General features: G+C 44.3%; 1 protein-coding gene across 3 annotated transcripts in view; it reads right to left on the reverse strand.

Moving 5' to 3' along the window:
• The window catches only part of TRIP4 (thyroid hormone receptor interactor 4), a 74,666-nt gene that overhangs the window by 37,341 nt on the left and 14,181 nt on the right, over positions 1-23,144 (reverse strand). For all 3 annotated transcript variants that reach the window (XR_008657683.2, XM_055278166.2, XM_055278167.2), the window contains exons 6-9: positions 14,836-14,965; positions 11,473-11,688; positions 7,105-7,231; positions 2,591-2,778 (exon numbers count right to left, since the gene is read on the reverse strand). Coding sequence is in view for 2 of the 3 variants with exons in the window: in XM_055278166.2 (XP_055134141.2) it covers positions 2,591-2,778; positions 7,105-7,231; positions 11,473-11,688; positions 14,836-14,965 (661 nt within the window). In the remaining variant the exon portion in view is untranslated. The remainder of the gene's footprint in view (positions 1-2,590; positions 2,779-7,104; positions 7,232-11,472; positions 11,689-14,835; positions 14,966-23,144) is intronic.

The raw sequence follows: 23,144 nt of genomic DNA on the forward strand, positions 1-23,144 counted from the left end.
AGAAAGAAAGAAAAGAAAAGGTAGCATAAAAATATAGTATTATAATTTTTTTTTCCAGATGGAGTCTCGCTCTGTCGCCCAGGCTGGAGTGTAATGATGAGATCTTGGCTCACTGCAACCTCCACCTCCCGGGTTCAAGAAATTCTCCTGCCTCAGCCTCTCGAGTAGCTGGGATTACAGGCACACACTACCACGCCTGGCTAATTTTTATATTTTTAGTAGAAACGGGGTTTCACCATGAACTTGTGATCTGCCCACCTCGGCCTCCTAAAGTGCTGGGATTACAGGCATGAGCCACCGTGACCGGCCGGTATTATAATCTTATGGGACCACTGTTGTACATGTGTTCCATTGCTGACTGAAAAGTCGTTATGCAGCACATGACTGTATTTCATAGAGCTACTGCCTTGAAAACTAAAATTCTATTTAAATATAAGGTGTTTTTACTGCTATGAGTTGGGACATTGCCAGGCATATAAAATTCTAATAGAAAAAAATAAGAAATGGCCTGGCACGGTGGCTCACGTCTGTAATCCCAGCACTTTGAAAGGCCAAGGCGGGCAGATCACAAGATCAGGAGATCGAGAACATCCTGGCTAACACGGTGAAACACCGTCTCTACTAAAAACACATACACACAAAAATTAGCTGGGCATGGTGGCGGGCACCCATAGTCCCAGCTACTCAGGAGGCTGAGGCAGGAGAATGATGTGAACCTGGGATGCGGAGCTTGCAGTGAGCCAAGATCACGCCACTGCACTCCAGCCAGGGCGAAAGAGCAAGACTCCGTTTCAAAAAAAAAAAAAAAAAAAAGAAGAAGCAAAAGAAATATGTTGTAATGATAAGTGAAAGAAGAAAAACACAAACATATATATCATGCTCTCACCATTTAACAACTTACACAAGAAAAATAGAAACAGCCGGGCACAGTGGCTCACACCTGTAATCCCAGCACTTTAGGAGGCTGAGGCGGTCCAATCACCTGAGTTTGGGAGTTTGAGACCAGCCTGACCAACATGGAGAAATCTTGTCTCTACTGAAAATACAAAATTAGCCAGGCGTGGTGGCGCATGCGTGTAATCCCAGCTACTCAGGAGGCTGAGGCAGGAGAATGGCTTGAACCCAGGAGGTGGAGGTTGCAGTGAGCTGATATCGCACCATTGCACTCCAGCCTGGGAAACGAGCAAAACTTCGTCACAAAAAAAAAAAAGAAGCCAGGCACAGTGGCTCACACCTGTAATCCCAGCAGTTTGGGAGGCCAAGGTGCGCGGATCATGATGTCAGGAGTTCGAGACCACCCTGGCCAACATGGTGAAACCCCATCTCTACTAAAAATATGAAAATTAACCAGGTGTGGTGGCGGGCGCCTGTAATCCCAGCTACTCGGGAGGCTGAGGCTGCAGAATTGCTTGAACCCGGGAGGCAGAGATTGCAGTGAGCCAAGATCAGGCCACTGCACTCTAGCCTGGGCGACAGAGCAAGACTCTGTCTCAAAAAAAAGATAGAAACACTCCAAAGTGCTAATAACAGCGGTTTCTTGGTGTGGGATTTAGGTAATCTTTCTTTTTCTAGCTACTTTTCTGTGCTTTACAGTTTTCCATTTACATGGATAATAAAAGTCAAGAAAAACACTATTTTTAAAAACTGAATTAAGAAACAAACACGCTGGGCGCGGTGGCTCACGTCTGTAATCCCAGCACTTTGGGAGGCCGAGGTGGGCAGATCACGAGGTCCAGGAGATCGAGACCATCCTGGCTAACACGGTGAAACCCCGTCTCTACTAAAAATACAAACATTAACCACGCGTGGTGGCGGGCGCCTGTAGTCCCAGCTACTTGGGAGGCTGAGGCAGGAGAATGACGTGAACCTGGGAGGCAGAGGTTGCAGTGAGCCGAGACCACGCCACTGCACTCCAGCCTGGCGACAGAGCGAGACTCGGTCTTAAAAAAAAAAAAGAAAAGAAAAAAAACACAAGACACCATGGAATAGTAAGCTATTAAATATTATCATCAGTAATACGTGTAACTCAGCTGTATAATACCTCTACTTATCTCAATTTCCCCTACTTTTGTAGAAAAGGATTTTGTGATAAAATAGTTTCTCAATATTATTAGCCAGATTAATAGTTAGATCTATGGACAGGAAAATAAAATCAGTTATGCTGGTATCTTAATAAGTAAATAGGCAACAAAACTATGTTTCAAATAGGATCAAATTATTAAGGTTGCTGAGTAGTATATTACAAAGACAAAGCCAAGAGAAGTTTTTTCAATAGATTTCCTTCCAAAGATGAAAAAATTAGTCTTCTATCTTTGTTATGATTTTGTTTCTTAGCCTTTTTAAGCTCGGTTTGTTTAAGCTATTCAGTACAAAAACTACTACTATATTTGTCAATTTAAATGTTTTAAAATTAATTTTAAAATATACTACTACCAAGTCAGTAAAATGAATATGTTGTTCAAAGTTCTATTTATTGAAGAGTATTATAAATCATCACTAGATTGAGGAAAACTAATTCCAATCCATATTTCTAAATTAAATTTATGTCACTCTAAGATCTTCCACTGCCCAGATTCATTTTTATTCTTACCTTTTAATCCCTCTGACAAGCAGAGAAGCCCAGGGCTGATGTATAGAGAGGCACCAGCCACCATCAAAGCCTTCCTGAAATTCTTGATCCTGGATTCGCAACTGGTGCTGAAATGAGTTGAACTCTAGTCCCAATCCTGAAGAACGGAAAGCCTTCTTCTGTGAGGCTGCACCTGTGTAGTCAACCCACTACACAGAAAAACAAACATACAGTTTTGTCTTATAAGGCAAGAATCTGGGGTAGGTAGACAAAATGATGTGAATGCTAATAATGAGGAAATCATATTGGGAACATTTTTCTTAGAAAAATAAATACCAGGCTGGGCATCGTGGCTCACGCCTGTAATCCCAGCACTTTGAGAGGCCAAGGTGGGTGGATCACTTGAGGTCAGGAGTTCTAGGCCAGTCTGGCTAACATGGTGAAACCCCATCTCTACTAAAACTACAAAAATTAGCCGGGCATGGTGGCAGGTGCCTATAATCCCAGCTACTCAGGAGGCAGAGGCAGGAGAATCATTTGAACCCAGGAGGTGGAGGTTGCAGTGAGCCAAGATTGTGCCACTACACTCCAGCCTGGGCAAGAGAGTGAGACTCTGTCTCAGAACAATAACAACAAATGAAAAATAAATCCCATCTTTGTCTGAAATAAGGCCAAAAGGGTAGAGATAGTATACATTCAGTAGAAGTCTCAGGTATGGTAACAAGGCCCATCTTAAAGAATAATTAGAATGTTGAAATCTCCATACAATGCTTACTAATTCCAGCAACAGCACAAATATCAGACCAAAAGAGCTATAATTATTTCCAATTTATACTTAATGATCCATACTTGGTTCTGGATAATTTTTCAATAGAATTCTGTGAGGTAAATGAAGGTTCAACATTTTGGTCCACAATTCTGCATGTGCTTAGGGGCAGTGTCACATGCTGGCACCATGACAAAGCCAAACAGATGTTGTCAGGTCAGAGGCAGCAGTTCTGACTACTGGATGCATGAAATATTCTCTTACCCTGAAATGAAGAACTTGTCTCCTGAAAGAGAGGATGGAGGACTACTAAAACAGGGCTCCCATCATATAAAAAGAATAGAGAATTATAAGGTACAGGTAATTACAGGAGAGTGAAGAGTCTTGGCAACAGTTCAGACAGAGAATGGCAAAGGTTAATGTTTCTTCCAGAGCAACGATACCATGTGCTCCAAAATTAAAATTTAAAAATAAAGGCAATTAGCATGATGATATTTGGAGTTATCTTTTTAAAAAATTTAATAATTTATAAAGCTGGACACAGTGATGCATGCCTGTAGCATCACTAGCTACTCAGGAGGTGAGGCAGGAGGATCACTTGAGCCCACAAGTTTAAGGCCAGCCTGGGCAACATGGTGAGATTCTGTGTCTTTAAAAATAATAATAAGGGCCAGGCATGATGGCCGATGTCTGTAATCCCAGCACTTAAGGAGGCCAAGGCAGGAGGATTGCTTGAGCCCAGAAGTTTAAGACCAACCTGGGCAACAAGGCGAAACTCTTCTCTGCAAAAAAATATACAAATTAGTAAGGTATGATGGCATGTGGCTACTGTAGTCTGAGCCACTTGAGAAGCTGAGATGGGAGGATCTCTTGAGCCTGGGAGGTAGAGGCTGCAGTGAGCTGTGATCATACCACTGCACTCTAGCCTGGATGACAGAACAATATCCTGTCTCAAAAATAAATAAAAATGAACATAAAATAACTTATAGGAAAAAACTTCTAGTGGTAGTCGAAACCCTAGGCATTTAACCCCTAAAGATTTCAGTTTTTCCAACTGGAAAAGGATGAAGTTGGACTAAATACATTTCTAAGGATCTTTCTGCCGTACAATTTTATGATTCTTGTCAATTGTGGCATATCTTAAAAATACACATTTTTACAATAAATACACATTTATTGAGTACTTAACTGTGAAAAGCACATTAACTAGGGAGACATAAAATATGAAAAAGATACGGTTCTTGCTTGCAAGGAACTTAAAGCCTAGTGGAAGACAGACACATAAATAACTATTCAAAACATAAGGCAGAATTGAGTACATACTAAATAGGACATAGAAGTTTTTACAGAGGACCAAAGAGGAAAAAGAATTGATCCATTATAGGGTAAATAAATAATTTCTTTTTAAAAAATTTTTTTTGAGACACTGTCTTGCTCTGCTGCCCAGGCTGGTCTTGACCTCCTGGCTTCAAGTGATCCTCCTGCCTCAGCTTCCCCAAATACTAGGATTACAGATGTGAGCCACCACACCTGGCTGGAAATAAATAATTTCATAAAATGTTGGTATGTGAACAATCTTGAGGCCCAAATTATTTTTTCTATTTCTACTACAGCTGTTCCCTCTAATTATACAGCCACTTTCCTAAATTAATTCCTCATTATCTTTTGATAATACTATTAAAGAATCTGCCAGCAGGTCTCTTCATCTACATTTTTAGTCTTTATGATGATAATTATTTTTTTTTAGAGATGGGGTCTCACTGTGTCATCCAGGCTGGAGTGTGGTGGCTTAATCGTAGCTCACTGCAGCCTCCAACTCCTGGTCTCAAGTGATCCTCCCACCTCAGCTTCCCAAGTATCTGGGACTATAGATGTGTATCACTACGTCTCAGGCCCGGCTCCCACTTTTGGTCTTTAAATAACTCTCTACTGCCCCACTAGTGCTTTAATACTAATTTGGGCTTGCATCATCTTTCCATGGTGCTATTACAATGACTTCCTTGGCAATTTCTCAGCTTCTAATCTTACTTACTCTTCCCTCCAATCCATTCTCTATGTAGGCATGGAAGCCATGCCCATCTTCTGTTAAAATTCTTCCAGAACTCTTCTTTGCCTACTTTAGGGCAAAACCTAAACTCATTAGCATAAGACAAAAAATCTTTCATGATCAGATGTTGCTTACTGTACTGGGTTGAGTAGTATCCCCCCAAAATCAATGTCCACCTAGATGGAGTCTGTGAATACAACCTTATTTGGAAATAGTCTTTACAGATGTAATCAGTTTAAGATGAGGTTATATTAGATTATAGTAGGCCCTAAATCCAATGACTTGTATCCTTGTAAGAGGAGAGCGCACACAGTGACGGAGACACACATGGGGAAGAAGTCCATGTGAAGACAGAGGCAGAGATTAGAGTGATGAGCTACAAGGCAAAAGACACCTAGAGCCACCAGAAGCTTAAAGAGGTAAGGAAGCATTCTCCTGTAAAGCCTTCGGAGGGAATGTAGTCTTTCCAACACCTTGATTTCGGGCTTTTAGCCTCCAGGTGTGGGAGAATAAATTTCTGTTGTTTTAGGTCACCTAATTTGTGGTACTTTGTTACAGCAGCCCTAGGAAACTAATACACTTATCAGTCCATAACAATAGTTAATTATTTGTGATTCCCCAAACCTGCAATGCTCTCAAGCTGCTGAGCCTTTGTATGTGTTGTACCTTCTGCCTGGAAATTCCCTCTCTAGATTTGTGTGCTTGGAAATTCCTATATCTATATCCCATGTTTTTGTGTACACATGCCTTTGTTACTACAATTCATTCTGCCTGGAATTTTTTTCTCCACCATTCCCAAACATATATTTTTCTCAAATATTTACTTTTTTTTTTGAGACAGGGTCTCGCTCTGTCGCCCAGGCTGGAGTGCAGTGGCATGATCATAGCTCACTGCAACCTCTGCCTCCTGGGCTCAGGTGATTCTCCCGACTCAGCCTCCTAAGTAGCTGGGACTACAGGCACCACGCCACCATGCCCAGTTAATTTTTGTATTTTTAGTAGAGACGGGGTTTCACCATGTTGCTCAGGCTGGTCTAGAACTCCCAGGCTCAAGCAATCTGCCTGCCTCAGCCTCCCAAAGTGCGCCCGGTGAATATTTACTTTTAATGAATGCCAGCTTCCCTATAAAACCCATTGATAGCTGGGCACTTTGGGAGGTCGAAGCAGGTGGATCACGAGGTCAGGAGATCTAGACCATCCTGGCTAACACGGTGAAACCCTGTCTTTATTAAAAAATACAAAAAATTAGCTGAGCGTGGTGGCGGGCACCTGTAGTCCCAGCTACTCAGGAGGCTGAGGCAAGAGAATAGCTTGAACCTGGGAGGTGGAGGTTGCAGTGACCCAAGATCATGCCACTGCACTCCAGCCTGGGCAACAGAGTGAGACTCCGCCTCAAAAAAAAAAAAAAAAAAAAAAAAAGAGAAAGAGCATTAACAAAAGAACCATGGAATTTTTGTCTAAATTTCTACAGTACTTAACAAAACCCTTTCTTGGGAAATACTTGGAAGATAAAACAAGTCAATTTGTCAGAAGTACTGCAATAAAAATGGAAAAAATGTGGGCCAGAGAATAAGGTTGGCAGGTGTGTTGAGAGAGCTGATTGGTACAGGTGTGTTGAGCGAGCTGATTGGTATCTAAAGTCTATGAAATAGACATACTTAAAAGAAGGCAAAATTGAGGCCAAACTTCTCTTATTAACAGTTAGAGCAAAGGTCCACTAACCTGGGGAGGGGACTGGTACATGTTGGGATTTACCAGAACTCCCAAAGGCTCTTCAGAAGATCTATCCAATTTGGTCAGTGGCTGGTTCAAGGTTCCATTGGCAATGGCCTGTATTGTCTCATCTAGTCTGTGATAATAAACCAAAAGGATGCAACAATTGGTAATGTTCTATGCTCAGAATGCTTACCACCAACATAAAATGCTTTAATAGTAATAAAATTTGGAATATAAAGAGGAGTCTATGGATGACCTTCCCTAATACCCACTCCAACTTCCTTCTCACACCAAAATCCCTAAGGAATATGAGTTAATAAATATTGCAGAATGGCCGGGCACAGTGGCTCACTCCTGTAATTCCAGCACTTCGGGAGGCCAAGGCTGGCAGATCACAAGGTCAAGGGATCGAGACCACCCTGGCCAACATGGTGAAACCCCATCTCTACTAAAAATACAAAAATTAGCTGAGCATGGTGGCACACGCCTGTAGTCTCAGCTACTCGGGAGGCTGAGGCAGGAGAATCACTTGAAACGGCGGAGGAGGTTGCAATGAGCCGAGGTCGTGCCACTGCACTCCAGCCTGGGCAATAGAGCGAGACTCTGTCTCAAAAAATTTAAAAAAATAAAATAAAATAAAAGTTCCAGAATACCAAGAAAATACATAGGGCACACTACAGTCATTCACCTGCTCAACAAGATCATTAAACATGCCAAGACCAGAAAAGCTGCCTAGAGGCCAGGAGTGGTGGCTCATGCCTGTAATTCCAACACTATCATAGGCCAAAGAAGGCGGATCACTTGAGGCCAGGAGTTTGAGACCAGCTTGGGCAACAGAGAGACCCTGGTTCTACAAAAAATAAATTAGCTGGGCATGATGGCTCACTCCTGTAGTTCTAGCTACTTGGGAGGATGAGATGGGAGGATCACTTGAGCCCAGGAGTTCAAGGGGCCACTGTCCTCCAGCTTGGGCAATAGTCAATAAGGCCCTGTCACAAAAAGAAAAAAAAAAAGTTGCCTAGGAATACCCTGACCCACAGAGGGGTATTCTATGGCAGCTCATCTTCTCAGTACAACCTATACAGTTATTCCTCTGCCTACTCAGCAGTCCTTTCTCCACTCCTTCTCGCTAGTCTGCATTCTATCTTTGCTTGAAGGCTCAGAAGTTATACAGAGGTACCCTACTGGCCCAGCACAAAAATGCTTAATCCTCTCTCTAAGGTCCTATAGTACCCACTATCTAAACAATCATTGGATACATCCCATGTTATCCCGTGCCTATGATGTTGGCACTGGATATCTGGCTCTAAACCTATAAAATAATGTGATGATTTTCATTTAAAGATTGTGGAAACCTACTGGTTAGTTAGTAAGAGATCATAAGCCCTGAAGGAACCCTATCTTAATTCATTCTATAGCTCTACAGTACTTGCTACTCTATTCAATACTCCTGTTGGATGCTTGACAAACATTTGTGGATAACAACAATAATTGTGAGGCACAACATAATGAAAAGCTTCAACTAACAGGAAAAGCTAAACTTGACCTTCAATTCAATATATGTTTGTTAGGAATATCTCATATATAAGGCAGCTTAAAAGGTGGGGAAGACATTGTTCCTGCCTTCAAGAGGCTTTTTTTTTTTAAGAGGCTTTCAATCCAAGCGGCAGATTTAAGACAGCCGTATAGATGATGAATCATACATGAGGGGATGTAATAATTACTATGAAACAGGCACAATCCGTTTAGTGGTTATTATTCCATCATCCAACATGTTGTATCATGTAGGTTCAAGGGAGAGGTAGGTATGTGAAATGCAAAGACTGGGGGAGGAATTTCCAAGCCAAGGAAAAATCAGAAACAAAGGCCTGAAGCCTTTAAAAAGTACAAGAATTTGTATGATGAGGTAAGTCTAAAATAGCATGGGGAGAGTGAGGTCTGAAAGGAATAGATTTGACACAGTATAATGATAAGTATATCCAGAACTCTAGAATCTCTACAAAAGAAATAATAAAAAAGCAAATGAATACATTTTTAGAACACTCAAATATACTAGCATACAACTAAAGCAAAGGAATGTGAATAAAAATTAGAATGAAATACCATTTTTCATGTCTGAGAATGGCAAATTTTTAAAAAAATCTTTGACAAGGGAAAAGGAAATTGTTATCTTGATATCTGGTGTGTAGCTGATAAGTCAAAAGTATGCACAATTTAGTGCCGGGCGCAGTGGCTCACGCCTGTAATCCCAGCACTTTGGGAGGCCAAGGCGGGTGGATCACAAGGTCAGGAGATCGAGACCATCCTGGCTAACACAGTGAAACCCTGTCTCTACTAAAACTACAAAAAAAATTAGCCAGGCGTGGTGGCGGGCGTCGGTAGTCCCAGCTACTTGGGAGGCTGAGTCAGGAGAATGGCATGAACCCAGGAGGCGGAGCTTGCAGTGAGCCAAGGTCACGCCACTGCACTCCAGCCTGGGCAACAGAGCAAGACTTCGCCTCAAAAAAAAAAAAAAAAAGTATGCACAATTTAAATATTCTCTTCTAAAAAGTTGTTACTTTTTTGTTTATGTTTATGTTAATAGACTTTTTTTAAGGTGGGGTCTCGGTATGTTGCCCAGGCTGGTCTTGAACTCCTGGCCTCAAGTGATCCTCCCACCTTGGCCTCCCAAAGTGCTGAAATTACAGGTGTGAGCCACCGCACCCAGCCTTAGGCTTTATTTTTTAGAGCAGTTTTAGGTTCAGAGCAAAATTGAGAGGAATATACAGAGGTTATCCACATCTCGAGACCTCCCAAATACATAGCCTCCCCCATTATTAGCATCCCTCAACAGAGTGGTACATTTGTTACAACTGATCAACCTACACTGACACATCATTATCACCCAAAAGCCACAGTTTACATTAGGGTTCACTCCTGGTATTGTACAATTTATGGGTTTGGACAAATTTATAATGACATATATTTACCATTATAATTATATACAGAGTAGTTTTACTGCTTTAAAAATCTTCTCTGTGCTCCTTCTATTTATTCCTCCCTCTCTTCTAATCCCTGGAAACTACTGAATAGTTAAAATCATACAGTATGTAGGCTGCACCATTTTAATACTCCCATTCACAGTAACAGAATATCCCCATTTTCCTATACCCACACAATATGGAATATTATCTTTTTAAAAAAATTTAAGCCAAATTTGACGAGCCAAAAAAAATTGATATATTGTTTTTAAAGCTGTATTTCCTGATTGCTAGTTAAACATCTTTTCAAATGTTACTGGCTATTTGTACTTCCCCACTTGTAAATTGTCTGTTCTTAGTTTTTGTCCATTTTTCTGCTGGAGTTTTTGGTCATTTTCTTTTAATTTGCAAGAGTTCTTACTTATATAGTATGGATATTGTCCCTTTGACTGTTAAAACCACTTAAAATATTTTCTTCCAACTTGGTACTGTCTTTTTTATTTAAAATATCTTATATCTTCATGACTTCAGGATTTTGTATCTTGCTTAGGAAGAGCTTTATCACACCAAGACTATAATTATATTCTCCTATAATTCTGTATTTCTTTCTGATCCCTTTATATTGTTTATATTTAACTCTATAGTGAAACTTATTACAGCATCATAGAATGGTCTGAGATAAAGACATTACCTAGATTTTTTTCTAAACAGGCAATTATCCCAAAATAACATATTTAATTATTTATTTAGTGATTAAAAATGTTAGCTTTATTGATTACTAAGCTCACATACATATATACACATACCCGTGCACACATACAAACACAATGTAAACATACCAATCTGTTTCTGGATTCTGTTTCATTAATCTATTTCTGTGCCCAAACTATATCTCATTGTTTTAAAAACTTTTTTTTGCTGAGCATGGTGACTCATGCCTATAATCCCAGCACTTTGGGAGGCTGAGGTAGGCGGATCACTTGAGGTCAGGAGTTTGAGACCAGCCTGGCCAACATGGTGAAAACCTGTCTCTACTAAAAATACAAAAATTAGCTGGGCATGGTGGTGGGCACCTGTAATCCCAGCTACTCAAGGGGCTGAGGCAGAAGAATGGCTTGAACCTGGGAGGCAGAGGTTGCAATGAGCCAAGATCAGGCCACTGCACTCCAACCTGGGCAACAAAGCGAGACTCCATCTCAAAAAAAAAAAAAAAAAAAAAAAAAACCACAAAAATCAGTAATTATCTGGTAGGAGTGTTCATTTAAAAATTTTTTCTTAGCTATTCTTACATGTTTTCTGTTCCAAATAAACACATTTTTTAAATCAACAAAAATAAAAGATCCACTAGAAAGGGAAAATCCTTCATGGTCAACCTATTCCTTCTTTGAGACCCTTTCTAGTGCTGCTCACTTACCTGCTATGATACTCTGCTAGTGAATTTTCTTCTTCCAGGATCTTCCTTCCTGCAAAGTCAATGGTGACCTTCTTAGAAAGTCGAGAGGCGTGTCGAAGTTCTCTCAGCTCCTCCTCTCGCTTCTGCAAGGTTTCCCGCTCAAGTTTGGACAACCATTGGTTAGAATCACTGGCAAAGTAATCTGACTCATCATCAATGACTTGGGTCCTTCGAATACTGACAAAAAGGGAACACATGGTAATTAGGTCATCTGTTGACAAATAAGGACCGATTATTGGAAAACAGTTTCAAGGTAACTTAATATCTCAAATATGTTCCAAAATCAGGTCAAGCTCTGCATATGTTTTATCTCCAGTGTAGGCTCAGCTCCTAGAACTTATCTCAACCTCAAGTAAGAAAAGACACAGCACCATAATCCATTTTCCTTCTACCTTTCATATTAGTCCAGCCTCTACCTTCTGAAAGCTGGGCTTCAGCCTGGTTTTGCTGTATCTGAGTTCAAGTTCGACAGCTTACTAAGTATCCTAGTCCCTCTGTAATTGGGATCCAGTCTATTCTTGCTAGGCTTATTTGCTTACTGGAGTTCTATGCTGAAGTCTCAGTTCTGTAGCTTAACTATTTACCTTTTTTTTTTTTGAGACAGAGTCTCGCTCTGTCGCCCAGGCTGGAGTGCAGTGGTGTGACTGCCTCCTCAGCTTAAGCAGTTCTCTGCCTCAGCCTCCTGAGTCGCTGGGATTATAGGCACAACACCATGCCTGGCTAATTTTTGTATTTTTAGTAGGGATGGGGTTTCACCATCTTGGCCTGGCTGGTCTTGAACTCCTGACCTCGTGATCCACCCACCTTGGCCTCCCAAAGTGCTAAGATTACAGGTGTGAGCCACTGCACCTGGCCAACTATTTACTCTTAAGATATTCTATTACCCTACTACTATATGTCATTACCTATACCCCACTTTCCAGGTTCTCACTAATGCACTGGGGCCAAGTTCCAAGATATGACAATCAGGCCTATCTCTAAGATCATACTGACAGAGAAACTAAAAACTGGAAGGAATCTTGATGGTCTAACTCTCTCATTCTACATATAATAAACCTGGGGCTCATAGAAGTTGAGTGATTACTCCAATGTCATAAATCCAGTTAAGATTAAGTTTCCCCATAATTACAAATAGTGACATAAATAGACATAAGGGAAATACTGAAGTTAGATTCATATATTGGCTTCAAATTTTCATACTCAGGTAGAATTATAAAAAAATTTGGTCAGCCGGGCACGGTGGCTCATGCCTGTAATCCCAACACTTTGAGAGGCCGAGGTGGACGTATCACAAGGTCAGGAGATCGAGACCATCCTGGCTAACACGGTGAAACCTCGTCTCTACTAAAAATACAAAAAAATTAGCCAGGCATGGTGGCGGGCGCCTGTAGTCCCAGCTACCCAGGAGGCTGAGGCAGGAGAATGGTGTGAGTCCGGGAGGCAGAGCTTGCAGTAAGCCAAGATGGCGCCACTGCACTGCAGCCCAGGCGACAGAGCAAGACTCCATCTCAAAAAAAAAAAAAAAAATTTGTCTTCTTAGGCCAAGCGCAGTGACTCATACCTGTAATTCCAGCACTTTGGGAGGCTGAGGCTGGCGGATCACACACCAAAAAAATAAAACAAAAATAAAGCAGACTTAGAGTAGAAACTTTTTAAGAGTACTCTGGAGGAAATTTTTTTTTTTTTTTTAAGACAATCTCACTGTGACACCCAGGCTGGAGTGCACTGGATTAATCTCGGCTCACTGTAACCTCCACCTCCCAGTCTCAATCAATCCTCCCACCTCAGCCTCCCAAGTAGATGGGATTACAGGCATGTAACATTACGTCTGGCTAATTTCTGTATTTTTTGTACAGACGGGGTTTTGCTGTGTTGCCCAGGCTGCTCTCAAACTTCCAGGCTCAAGCAATCCATCTGCCTTGGCCTCCCAAAGTGCTAGGATTACAGGCATGAGCCACTGTGCCTGGTGGAAATTGGTCTTATACAAAAACCTAGATAATGAAACTGGTACCCATGAACACACCAGCAAAACAGCAACAATAGGGAGAGACCCTTTTCCAGTTTCTGTTTATCAAGAAGTAAGTGCATTCTATTTCTAGTTTTTTGTTTTTTTTTTTTGAGACAGAGTCTCGCTCTGTTGCCCAGGCTGGAGTGCAATGGCACCATCTTGGCTCACTGCAAGCTCCGCCTCCTGGGTTCATGCCATTCTCCTGCCTCAGCCTCCCGAGTACCTGGGACTACAGGCACCTGCCACCACGCTTGGCTAATTTTTTTGTATTTTTAGTAGAGATGGGGTTTCACCGTGTTAGCCAGGATGTTCTGGATCTCCTGATCTCGTGATCCACCCACCTTGGCCTCCCCAAGTGCCGGGATTACAAGCGTGAGCCACCGCACCTGGCCTCCATTTCTATTTCTAATAATACATTTTACTGAGTAGTGTGAAATGTGATACTGAAAGGATGAAGAGTGAATATGAGTTATACACCTTGTGATGGGTTTATTTAAGGAATAGTTTTCTAAATCTTATCTCATGTATTCATAGCTAAAGGTTTGGAAGTAGCAGGAATGTCTCATCAAAAGATTACAATGCCAGCAACAGACTCTCAGGTTATAAGAGATTTAGGGTCTCTCTGAGGACCCTCACAGAGTCATTTGAGAAGGGAGCATATAAATCCTATCCAAACATTTTTTACCACTAACTGGTTTTCAACAAATATTTTGTTCAAAAGAAAAAAAATGTAAGTAAGGAGGAAGTCAAAAACAGAATTATCATAAATCTATCTCCTAAAGCGAAGTCAATGGGCTAAATAATAATGCACTAGTATAAAGCTAATTTAGTTGTATTTTAATATACTGATTATTGAATGAAAAAACAAATTTAGTCAAAGGAAAGGAGAAGGGTAAATCATGCCTTCCTATGATAGGGCATAACCTATGTTCTCCCAGAGGCAATTCCTTACAAATTCTCCAGGGCCCAGCCTAACAGTTTGCACATAACAGGTACTCTAATACAGGTGACTGAATGAATGGCTACAAGTAAAACAAGTGGTGAATTCTGTCAACTCACATAACTGTCCAGGGGATATACTAACATTTGCCAGGAATCAAAAAATGCTACAGGACAGGATTCTTTTGGTGGGAGCCTATATTATTCAAACATGAATTAAAAAACAAGATGTAGGCCTCCTATGTAGAGCATCCAGCTCTTCTTTCGCTATAAACTCTTTCACACTCCACTTTGGGAAGGTATCAAGTACCAAGATAATGGCCAGAATCTGTGGACTAGTTTATTTCTTAGCATTTGTTATTCTAACCCTTTCATACCTAGTTCTGTCAAACTCTAACAGTTTGTCTTTATGCTTGATAGCCTTCTCCAGACCAGACTTAATTCGCAATTCTTGATGAGGAAGAAGGTCCTTGGTATAGATGTCCACCTTTCCAGAATTCTCCACCCCTGAAATTCAATAAGGAAGTCAAATGGTGTCAGCCTCTAAATACAAATTAGTTGTACCAGTGTGCAACAAAGAACAAAATATCAGAAGATCTGGTTCTGGCCTGATGGCCGGGAGCCTTCATGTCAACAGAAAACAAGTACGCAGTCCAGGCCTTACCTGTACAGCAATAAGCAGTGCTTGACACATGACAGGTTTTCAATAAATGGCAGGGATCTTTTCTTCCTTTATAAAAATTTGGTTCACTAAGGGCACCAAAATATTTAAGAATGTGACATAAAAATGTCTTCTCAGTGAAAAAAAAATTTGCTGAATATCACCTTTAAATATACGTTTTTTCAAGACAGGATCTAATGCTGTTGCCCAGTCTGGAGTGCAGTAGTGTGATCATAGCTCACTGCAGTCTCAAACTCTTAGGCTCAGGTGATCCTCCCACCTCAGCCTCCTGAGTAGCTGAGACAACAGGCACATGCCATTGTGTCTGAATTTTTAAATTTTTGTAGAGAGGGGGTCTCACTATGTTGCTCAGGCTGGTCTCAAAGTCCTGGCTTCAAACAATCCTCCCAACTCAGCATCTCGAAGTACTGGGATTCCAGACATGATCCACCATGCCAGCCTAAATATACATTTATATTATCAAAACTAAACACTAAATAATGGAAGAAAAAAGAAAATTTCACAAAAGGGGCAGAAAAAATGAACAGTTTCAGTTTAATGAGAACCTGCTAAATGCTGAGGCACTTAGTATACATGTTATTTAATTTTCACAATAACCCTGTAAGACAGTTTGTATTATCTTTATTTTACAGATAAAGTAACTGAAGTTCAGAGATGACTATAAATTTACTGAATTCACACAGTTAGAAATTAGACCAGTGGCCAGGCGCGGTGGCTCACGCCTGTAATCCCAGCACTTTGGGAGGCTGAGGTGGGCAGATCATGAGGTCAGATTGAGACCATCCTGGCTAACATGGTGAAACCCTGTCTCCACTAAAAATACAAAAAATTAGCCAGGCATGGTGGCGGGCACCTGTAGTCCCAGCTACTTGGGAGGCTAAGGCAGGAGAATGGCGTGAACCTGGGACACCGAGCTTACAGTGAGCCAAGACCACGCCACTGCACTCCAGCCTGGGCGACAGAGCAAGACTCCGTCTCAAAAAAAAAAAAAAAAAAAAAAAAAGAAGAAAAAGAAATTAGACCACAGAAACAAAATCTGAGCTCGAGTATAACTCTAAAGCCAACACTGATTTCATGGTTGTGTTTTCTTCTTTGACAGCATATTATAAATTTATATATCCCAGAAAAGAGAGCCATAGGTTATGATACACCCAAGATCCAAAATGGGTTAAGTGGCTGGCTGCAGTGGCTCACTCCTGTAATTGCAGCACTTTGAGAGGCTGAGGTGGGAGGATCACTTGAGTCTAGGAGTTCAAGACTAGCCTGGGCAACAAGGTGAGAGCCCATCTGTACAAACAATTTAAAAATTAGCCAAACATGGTGGTACAAGCCTGTAGATCCAGCTACTTGGGAGGCTGAGGCAGGAGAATTGCTGCAGTAAAATGTGTTCATACCAACGTACTCCAGCCTGACAGAGATCGTCTAAAAACAAACAAACAAGGCCAGGCGCGGTGGCTGTAATCCCAGCACTTTGGGAGGCCAAGGCAGGCGGATCATGAGGTCAGTAGATCGAGACCATCCTGGCTAACATGGTAAAACCCCATCTCTACTGAAAATACAAAAAATTAGCCGGGCGTGGTGGCAGGCACCTGTAGTCCCCCCTACTCGGGAGCCTGAGGTAGGAGAATGGCGTGATCCCAGGAGGCGGAGCTTGCAGTGAGCGGAGATCGCGCCACTGCACTCCAGCCTGGGCGACAGAGTGAGACTCTCTCAAAACAAACAAACAAACAAACAAAGGAAAGTACGTACAATCAGAACTATTTTTTCTCAGAATGATTACCTTAAAATCTAATTGAAAAAAATATAGAGGCATGTGCAACCTCATTAATAATAAAATTACAGGCTGGGCGTGGTGGTTCATGCCTGTAATCCCAGCACTTTGGGAGGCCAAGGTGGGTGGATCACCTGAGGTCAGGAGGCCTGGCCAACATGGCAAAACCCTGTCTCTACTAAAAATGCAAAAATTAGCTGGGTGTGGTGGCAGGCGCCTGTAATCCCAGCTACTCGGGAGGCTGAGGCGGGAGAATTGCTTGAACCCGGGAGGCAGAAGTTGCAGTGAGCCAAGATCACGCCACTGCACTCCAGCCTAGGTGACAGAGACTCCAACTCAAAAAAAATAAAATAAAATTACAGCCTTTTACAACTAAAACAAATTTGAAACGTCAAAACTCAAGAGTGAACAGGTTTCTGGGTAGAATGCTAATATTGCTATAGATTAATATGATTTTTTTTTTTTTTGAGATGGAAGTTTCACTCTCGTTGCCCAGGCTGGAGTGCAATCGTGCAATCTTGGCTCACCGCAACCTCCGCCTCCTGGGTTCAAGAAATTCCCAGCCTCAGCCTCCCGAGTAGCTGGGATTATAGGCATGCACCACCACGCCCAGCTAATTTTGTATTTTTGGTAGAGACGGGGTTTCTCCACATTGGTCAGGCTCGTCTCAAACTCCCGACCTCAGGTGATCCGCCTGTCTCCGCCTCTCAAAGTGCTAGGATTACAGGCATGAGCCACTGTGCCCGATGATTTATATATTTTGACAAAATAATCTGGCAAATACATCTCGAGTGTCAAAAAAAGATCACATTATTTGATGTAGTAACATTATTCTTAGGAATTTATCACAAGGAAATAAATCAAAAGCTATGTTAATAAAGGTGACAATTTGTGATATTATTTAAAATTTGGAAACAAATATCCAGTAATTAGGAAATAATCATATTATAATAAACCAAGTTAAAAGACTATTTTTAGCTACTAAAAACAATTATGAATATATAACAAGATGGCAGCTAATTATGAATTAGTTGGAAAAATGGAAAAACAAATGTTTTTACACAGATTACTACATTATAATCCCAACCAATCTGTTGATATAAAACAAAAACTACTATGAACCAAGGTAGGAACAAAATGAAATATTTGCGTAAGTAGTGAGTAATGAGTATATTGTTTTTCCTTTTAATAATGTCCTTAACTGCTGGGCACGGTGGCTCATGCCTGTAATTCCAGCACTTTGGGAGGCCGAGGCAGGTGGATCACGAGGTCAAGAGATCAAGACCATCATGGCCAACCAACATGGTGAAACCCCATCTCTACTAAAAATACAAAATTTAGCTGGGCATAGTGGTGCACGCCTGTAGTCCCAGCTACCTGGCAGGCTGAGGCAGGAGAATCGCTTGAACCCAGGAGGCGGAGGTTGCAGTCAGCCAAGATCGCGCCACTGCACTCCAGCCTGGGTGACAGAGCAAGACTCCGTCTAAAAAAAATTAAAAATAGGGGTGCGGCGGCTCATGCCTGTAATCCCAACATTTTGGGAGGCTGAGGCAGGTGGATCACAAGGTCAGGAGATCGAGACCATCTTGGCTAACATGGTGAAACACCGTCTATACTAAAAAAATACAAAAAAATTAGCTGGGCATGGTGGCGGGCGTCGCCAGTCTCAGCTACTCAGGAGGCTGAGGCAGGAGGCAGGAGAATGGCGTGAACCCGAGATCGCGCCACTGCACTCCAGCCTGGGCGACAGAGCGTGACTCCATCTCAAAACTAACTAACTAAATAAATAATAAATAAAAATAATGTCCTTAACTGACCGAGTGCAGTGGCTCACGCCTGTAATCTCAGCACTTTGGGAGGTTGAGGTGGGCGGATCACCTGAGGTCAGGAGTTCAAGACCAGCCTAGTCAACGTGGGGGAACCCCATCTCTACCAAAAATAAAAAAAAATTAGCTGGGCATGATGGCATGCGCCTGTAATCCCAGCTACTCAAGAGGCTGAGGCAGGAGAATCACTTGAACTCAGGTTGCAGAGGTTGCAGTGAGCCGAGATGGCGCCACTGCACTCCAGCCTGGGCAACAAGAGCAAAACTCCGTCTCAGAAAAAAAAAAAAAAAAAAAAAAAAAATGTTGGCCGGGCGTGGTGGCTCACACCTTAATCCCTGCACTTTGGGAGGCTGAGGCGGGTGGATCACCTGAGGTCAGGAGTTCAAGACCAGCCTGACCAACATGAAGAAACCCCATCTCTACTAAAAATACAAAATTAGCCAGGGTGGTGGCGCATGCCTGTAATCCCAGCTACTGGGGAGGGTGAGGCAGGAGAATCACTTAAACCCGGGAGGCAAAGGTTGCAGTGGGCCGAGATCGCACCATTGCACTCCAGCCTGGGCAAAAAGAGTGAAACTCCGTCTCAAAAAAAAAAAAAAAGTCCTTAACCATTTTTGTCAGGTGTGTATCAAGCATAAAAGGCATACAAAATAATTAGAAAATAAGTAGAGTTCCTATATAACCTTCACATAGCTTCCTTTAATGTTACCATCTTATCTTACAAAACCATAGTACAATTATCAAAACTAAGAAATTAACATTGGTATAACACCATAAACAGACTATTTGAACATTTTTTTCCCATTAATGTCATTTTTCTGTTCTAGGATCTAATACTGGATCTATACTGCAATTAGTCGTCACATATATCCTTAGTCTACTCCGATCTGTGACGTTTCTTCAATCTTTTCTTGTCTTTCATGACATTGTAAATCTCTTGTTCTTAAACTTCCACCCAATAATTTCAGTATCCATTGGTGGATTGTGCTTGTGGCAGTTACTACTGTAGTGTTCTAATTGTGATTTTCTAGTATTTTCATTTCTTGTACTTTATTAACTGGAATTCTTTTATAAGAAGAGTTGTCCTTTCTCCATTTTATTAACTTATTCAGTTACTTATACAAGTATGGTCACATGGATATTAATTTTATTCTTTAGATTATAATGTAATACTATTATTTATTTTGCTGTTCAATGTTATGTAGTCTTTTTTTTTTTTTTTTGAGACAGAGTCTTGCTCTGTCGCCCAGGCTGGAGTGCAGTGGTGTGATCTCCGCTCACTGCAACCTCCGTCTCCTGGGTTCAAGCAATTCTCCTGCCTCAGCCTCCTGAGTAGCTGGGATTACAGGCGCCCGCCACCACGCCCAGCTAATTTTTTTGTATTTTTTTTTTTTTATTAATTTTTTTTGCATACAAAAACAATAAACATTTTCTAAAAATACATACAAACAAAAAGATGCATATCAAACATATTAGGAAGGTTGCACATGGGAAGTCGGGGAATAGAAATGGGGGGTGGGAGTTAAAATAAATGAGAGAGGGACTTTATATGGATCAGTGATAATAACTCAATCCTCTATTTGACAAAGAAGAGGGAGAAGGAAGAGGAAGAAAAAGAAAGTGGGATAAAGGATCAGAAAGGGAGGAAAATAGAAAAAATTAGAGTATGACTCCAGGGTAGACCTGTCTTGTTGTCACTGAGTTGGTTGGTTGGTTTGTCTGTTGTATTCTTCATGTTTCGCCAAGTTGGCCAGACTGGTCTCGAACTCCTAGCCCGAAGTGATCAACCCGCCTCGCCCCCCAGAGTGCCGAGACCACAGGCGTTGGCCACCACGTCCAGCCCCCACATTGCTTCTGGCCTCCGTGGTAGACCTCCCAGACGGAGCGGCCGGGCAGAGGCGCTCCTCACTTCTACCCAGACACGGGGCGGCCGGGCAGAGGCGCTCCTCACTTCCCAGACGGGGCGGCCAGGCAGAGGCGCTCCTCACTTCTTCCCAGACGATAGGTGGCCGGGCAGAGGCGCTCCTCACTTCCCAGACGGGGCGGCCGGGCAGAGGCGCTCCTCACTTCCCAGACGATGGGTGGCCGGGCAGAGGCGCTCCTCACTTCCCAGACGATGGGTGGCCAGGCAGAGGCGCTCCTCACTTCCCAGACGATGGGTGGCCAGGCAGAGGCGCTCCTCACCTCCCAGACGATGGGTGGCCGGGCAGAGGCGCTCCTCACTTCCCAGACGGGGTGGCCGGGCAGAGGCGCTCCTCACTTCCCAGACGATGGGTGGCCGGGAAGAGGCGCTCCTCACTTCCCAGACGATCTGTGGCCGGGCAGAGGTGCTCCTCACTTCCCAGATGGTGGGTGGCCGGGCAGAGGCGCTCCTCACTTCCCAGACGGTGGGTGGTCGGGCAGAGGCGCTCGTCACTTCCCAGACGGTGGGTGGCCGGGCAGAGGCGCTCCTCACTTCTTCCCGGACGGGGCGGTGGGGCAGAGGTGCTCCTCACTTCTTCCCGGCCGGGGCTGCCGGGCAGAGGCGCTCCTCACTTCTTCCCGGACGGGGCGGCCGGGCAGAGGCGCTCCTCAGTTCTTCCCGGACGGGGCGGCTGGGCAGAGGCGCTCCTCACTTCTTCCCGGACGGGGCGGCCGGGCAGAGGCGCTCCTCACTTCCCAGAAGGGGCGGCCGGGCAGAGGTGCTCCTCACTTCTTCCCGGACGGGGCGCCCAGGCAGAGGCGCTCCTCACTTCTTCCCGGACGGGGTGGCCGGGCAGAGGTGCTCCTCACTTCCTCCCGGACAGGGCCGCTGGGCAGAGGCGCTCCTCACTTCCTCCCGGATGGGGCGGCCGGGCAGAGGCGCTCCTCACCTCCCAGACGATGGGTGGCCGGGCAGAGGCGCTCCTCACTTCCCAGACGATGGGTGGCCTGGCAGAGGCGCTCCTCACTTTCCAGATGGGGCGGCCGGGCAGAGGCGCTCCTCACTTCCCAGACGGGGCGGCCGGGCAGAGGCGCTCCTCATCTCTCAGACGATGGGTGGCCGGGCAGAGGCGCTCCTCACCTCCCAGACGATGGGTGGCCGGGCAGAGGTGCTCCTCACTTCCCAGACGATGGGTGGCCGGGCAGAGGCGCTCCTCACCTCCCAGACGGGGCGGCCGGGCAGAGGCGCTCCTCACTTCCCAGACGGGGCGGCCGGGCAGAGGCGCTCCTCACTTCCCAGACGGGGCGGCCGGGCAGAGGCGCTCCTCACTTCCCAGACGATGGGTGGCTGGGCAGAGGCGCTCCTCACCTCCCAGACGGGGCGGCCGGGCAGAGGCGCTCCTCACTTCCCAGACGGGGCGGCCGGGCAAAGGCGCTCCTCACTTCCCAGACGGTGGGTGGCCGGGCAGAGGCGCTCCCCACTTCCCAGACGGGGTGGCCGGGCAGAGGCGCTCCTCACCTCCCAGACGGGGCGGCCGGGCAGAGGCGCTCCTCACTTCCCACACGGTGGGTGGCCGGGCAGAGACGCTCCCCACCTCCCAGATGGGGCGGCGGCCGGGCAGGGGCTGCAATCCCAGCACCCTGGTAGGCCAAGGCAGGCGGCTGGGAGGCGGAGGCTGCCGCGAGGCCAGACCACGCCACCGCACTCCATCCCGGGCAACACCGAGCACTGGGTGAGCGAGACTCCGTCTGTAGTCCCAGTACCTCGGGAGGCTGAGGCGGGCAGAGCACTCGGCGTCAGGAGCTGGTGACCAGCGTGGCCAAGATGGCGAACGGGTGCCTGCAGCGAACGGAGAAAAGGCAGGCAGCGGTGGCGCGCGCCGGCAGTCGCAGGCAGTCCGCGGCGCGGGCAGCAGTATGCCGACTAGATTGTAGCCTGGGCCACAGAGGGAAAGAAAAAGAAAGAAAGAAAGGAAGAAAGGAAGGAAGGAAGGAAGGAAGGAAGCTTTTTTTGTATTTTTAGTAGAGACGGGGTTTCACCATGTTGGTCAGGCTGGTCTTGAACCCCTCACCTGGTGATCCACCCACCTCGGCCTCCCAAAGTGCTGGGATTATAGGCGTGAGCCACCGCGCCCGGCCCAATGTTATGTAGTCTTAATAATTTTTCTAAAAAATAGATGCTTATAGAATGAGTGAATAGGCCAGGCACAGTGGGTCACACCTGTAATCCCAGTGCTTTGGGAGGCCGAGGCAGGCAGATCATTTGAGGTCATGTGTTCAAGACCAGCTTGGCCAACATGGCAAAACCCCATCTCTGCTAAAAAAAACGTAAGTATTGGCTGGGCGTGGTGGCTTATGCCTGTAATCTCAGCACTTTGGGAGGCCAAGGTGGGTGGATCACGAGGTCAGGAGATCAAGACCGCCCTGGCTAACATGGTGAAACCCCATCTCTACTAAAAATACAAAAAATTAGCTGGGCATGGTGGCATGTGCCCGTAGTCCCAG

Source organism: Symphalangus syndactylus, chromosome 5 (genome assembly GCF_028878055.3).
Source record: "Symphalangus syndactylus isolate Jambi chromosome 5, NHGRI_mSymSyn1-v2.1_pri, whole genome shotgun sequence".
Classification (NCBI taxonomy): Eukaryota; Metazoa; Chordata; class Mammalia; order Primates; family Hylobatidae; genus Symphalangus; species Symphalangus syndactylus.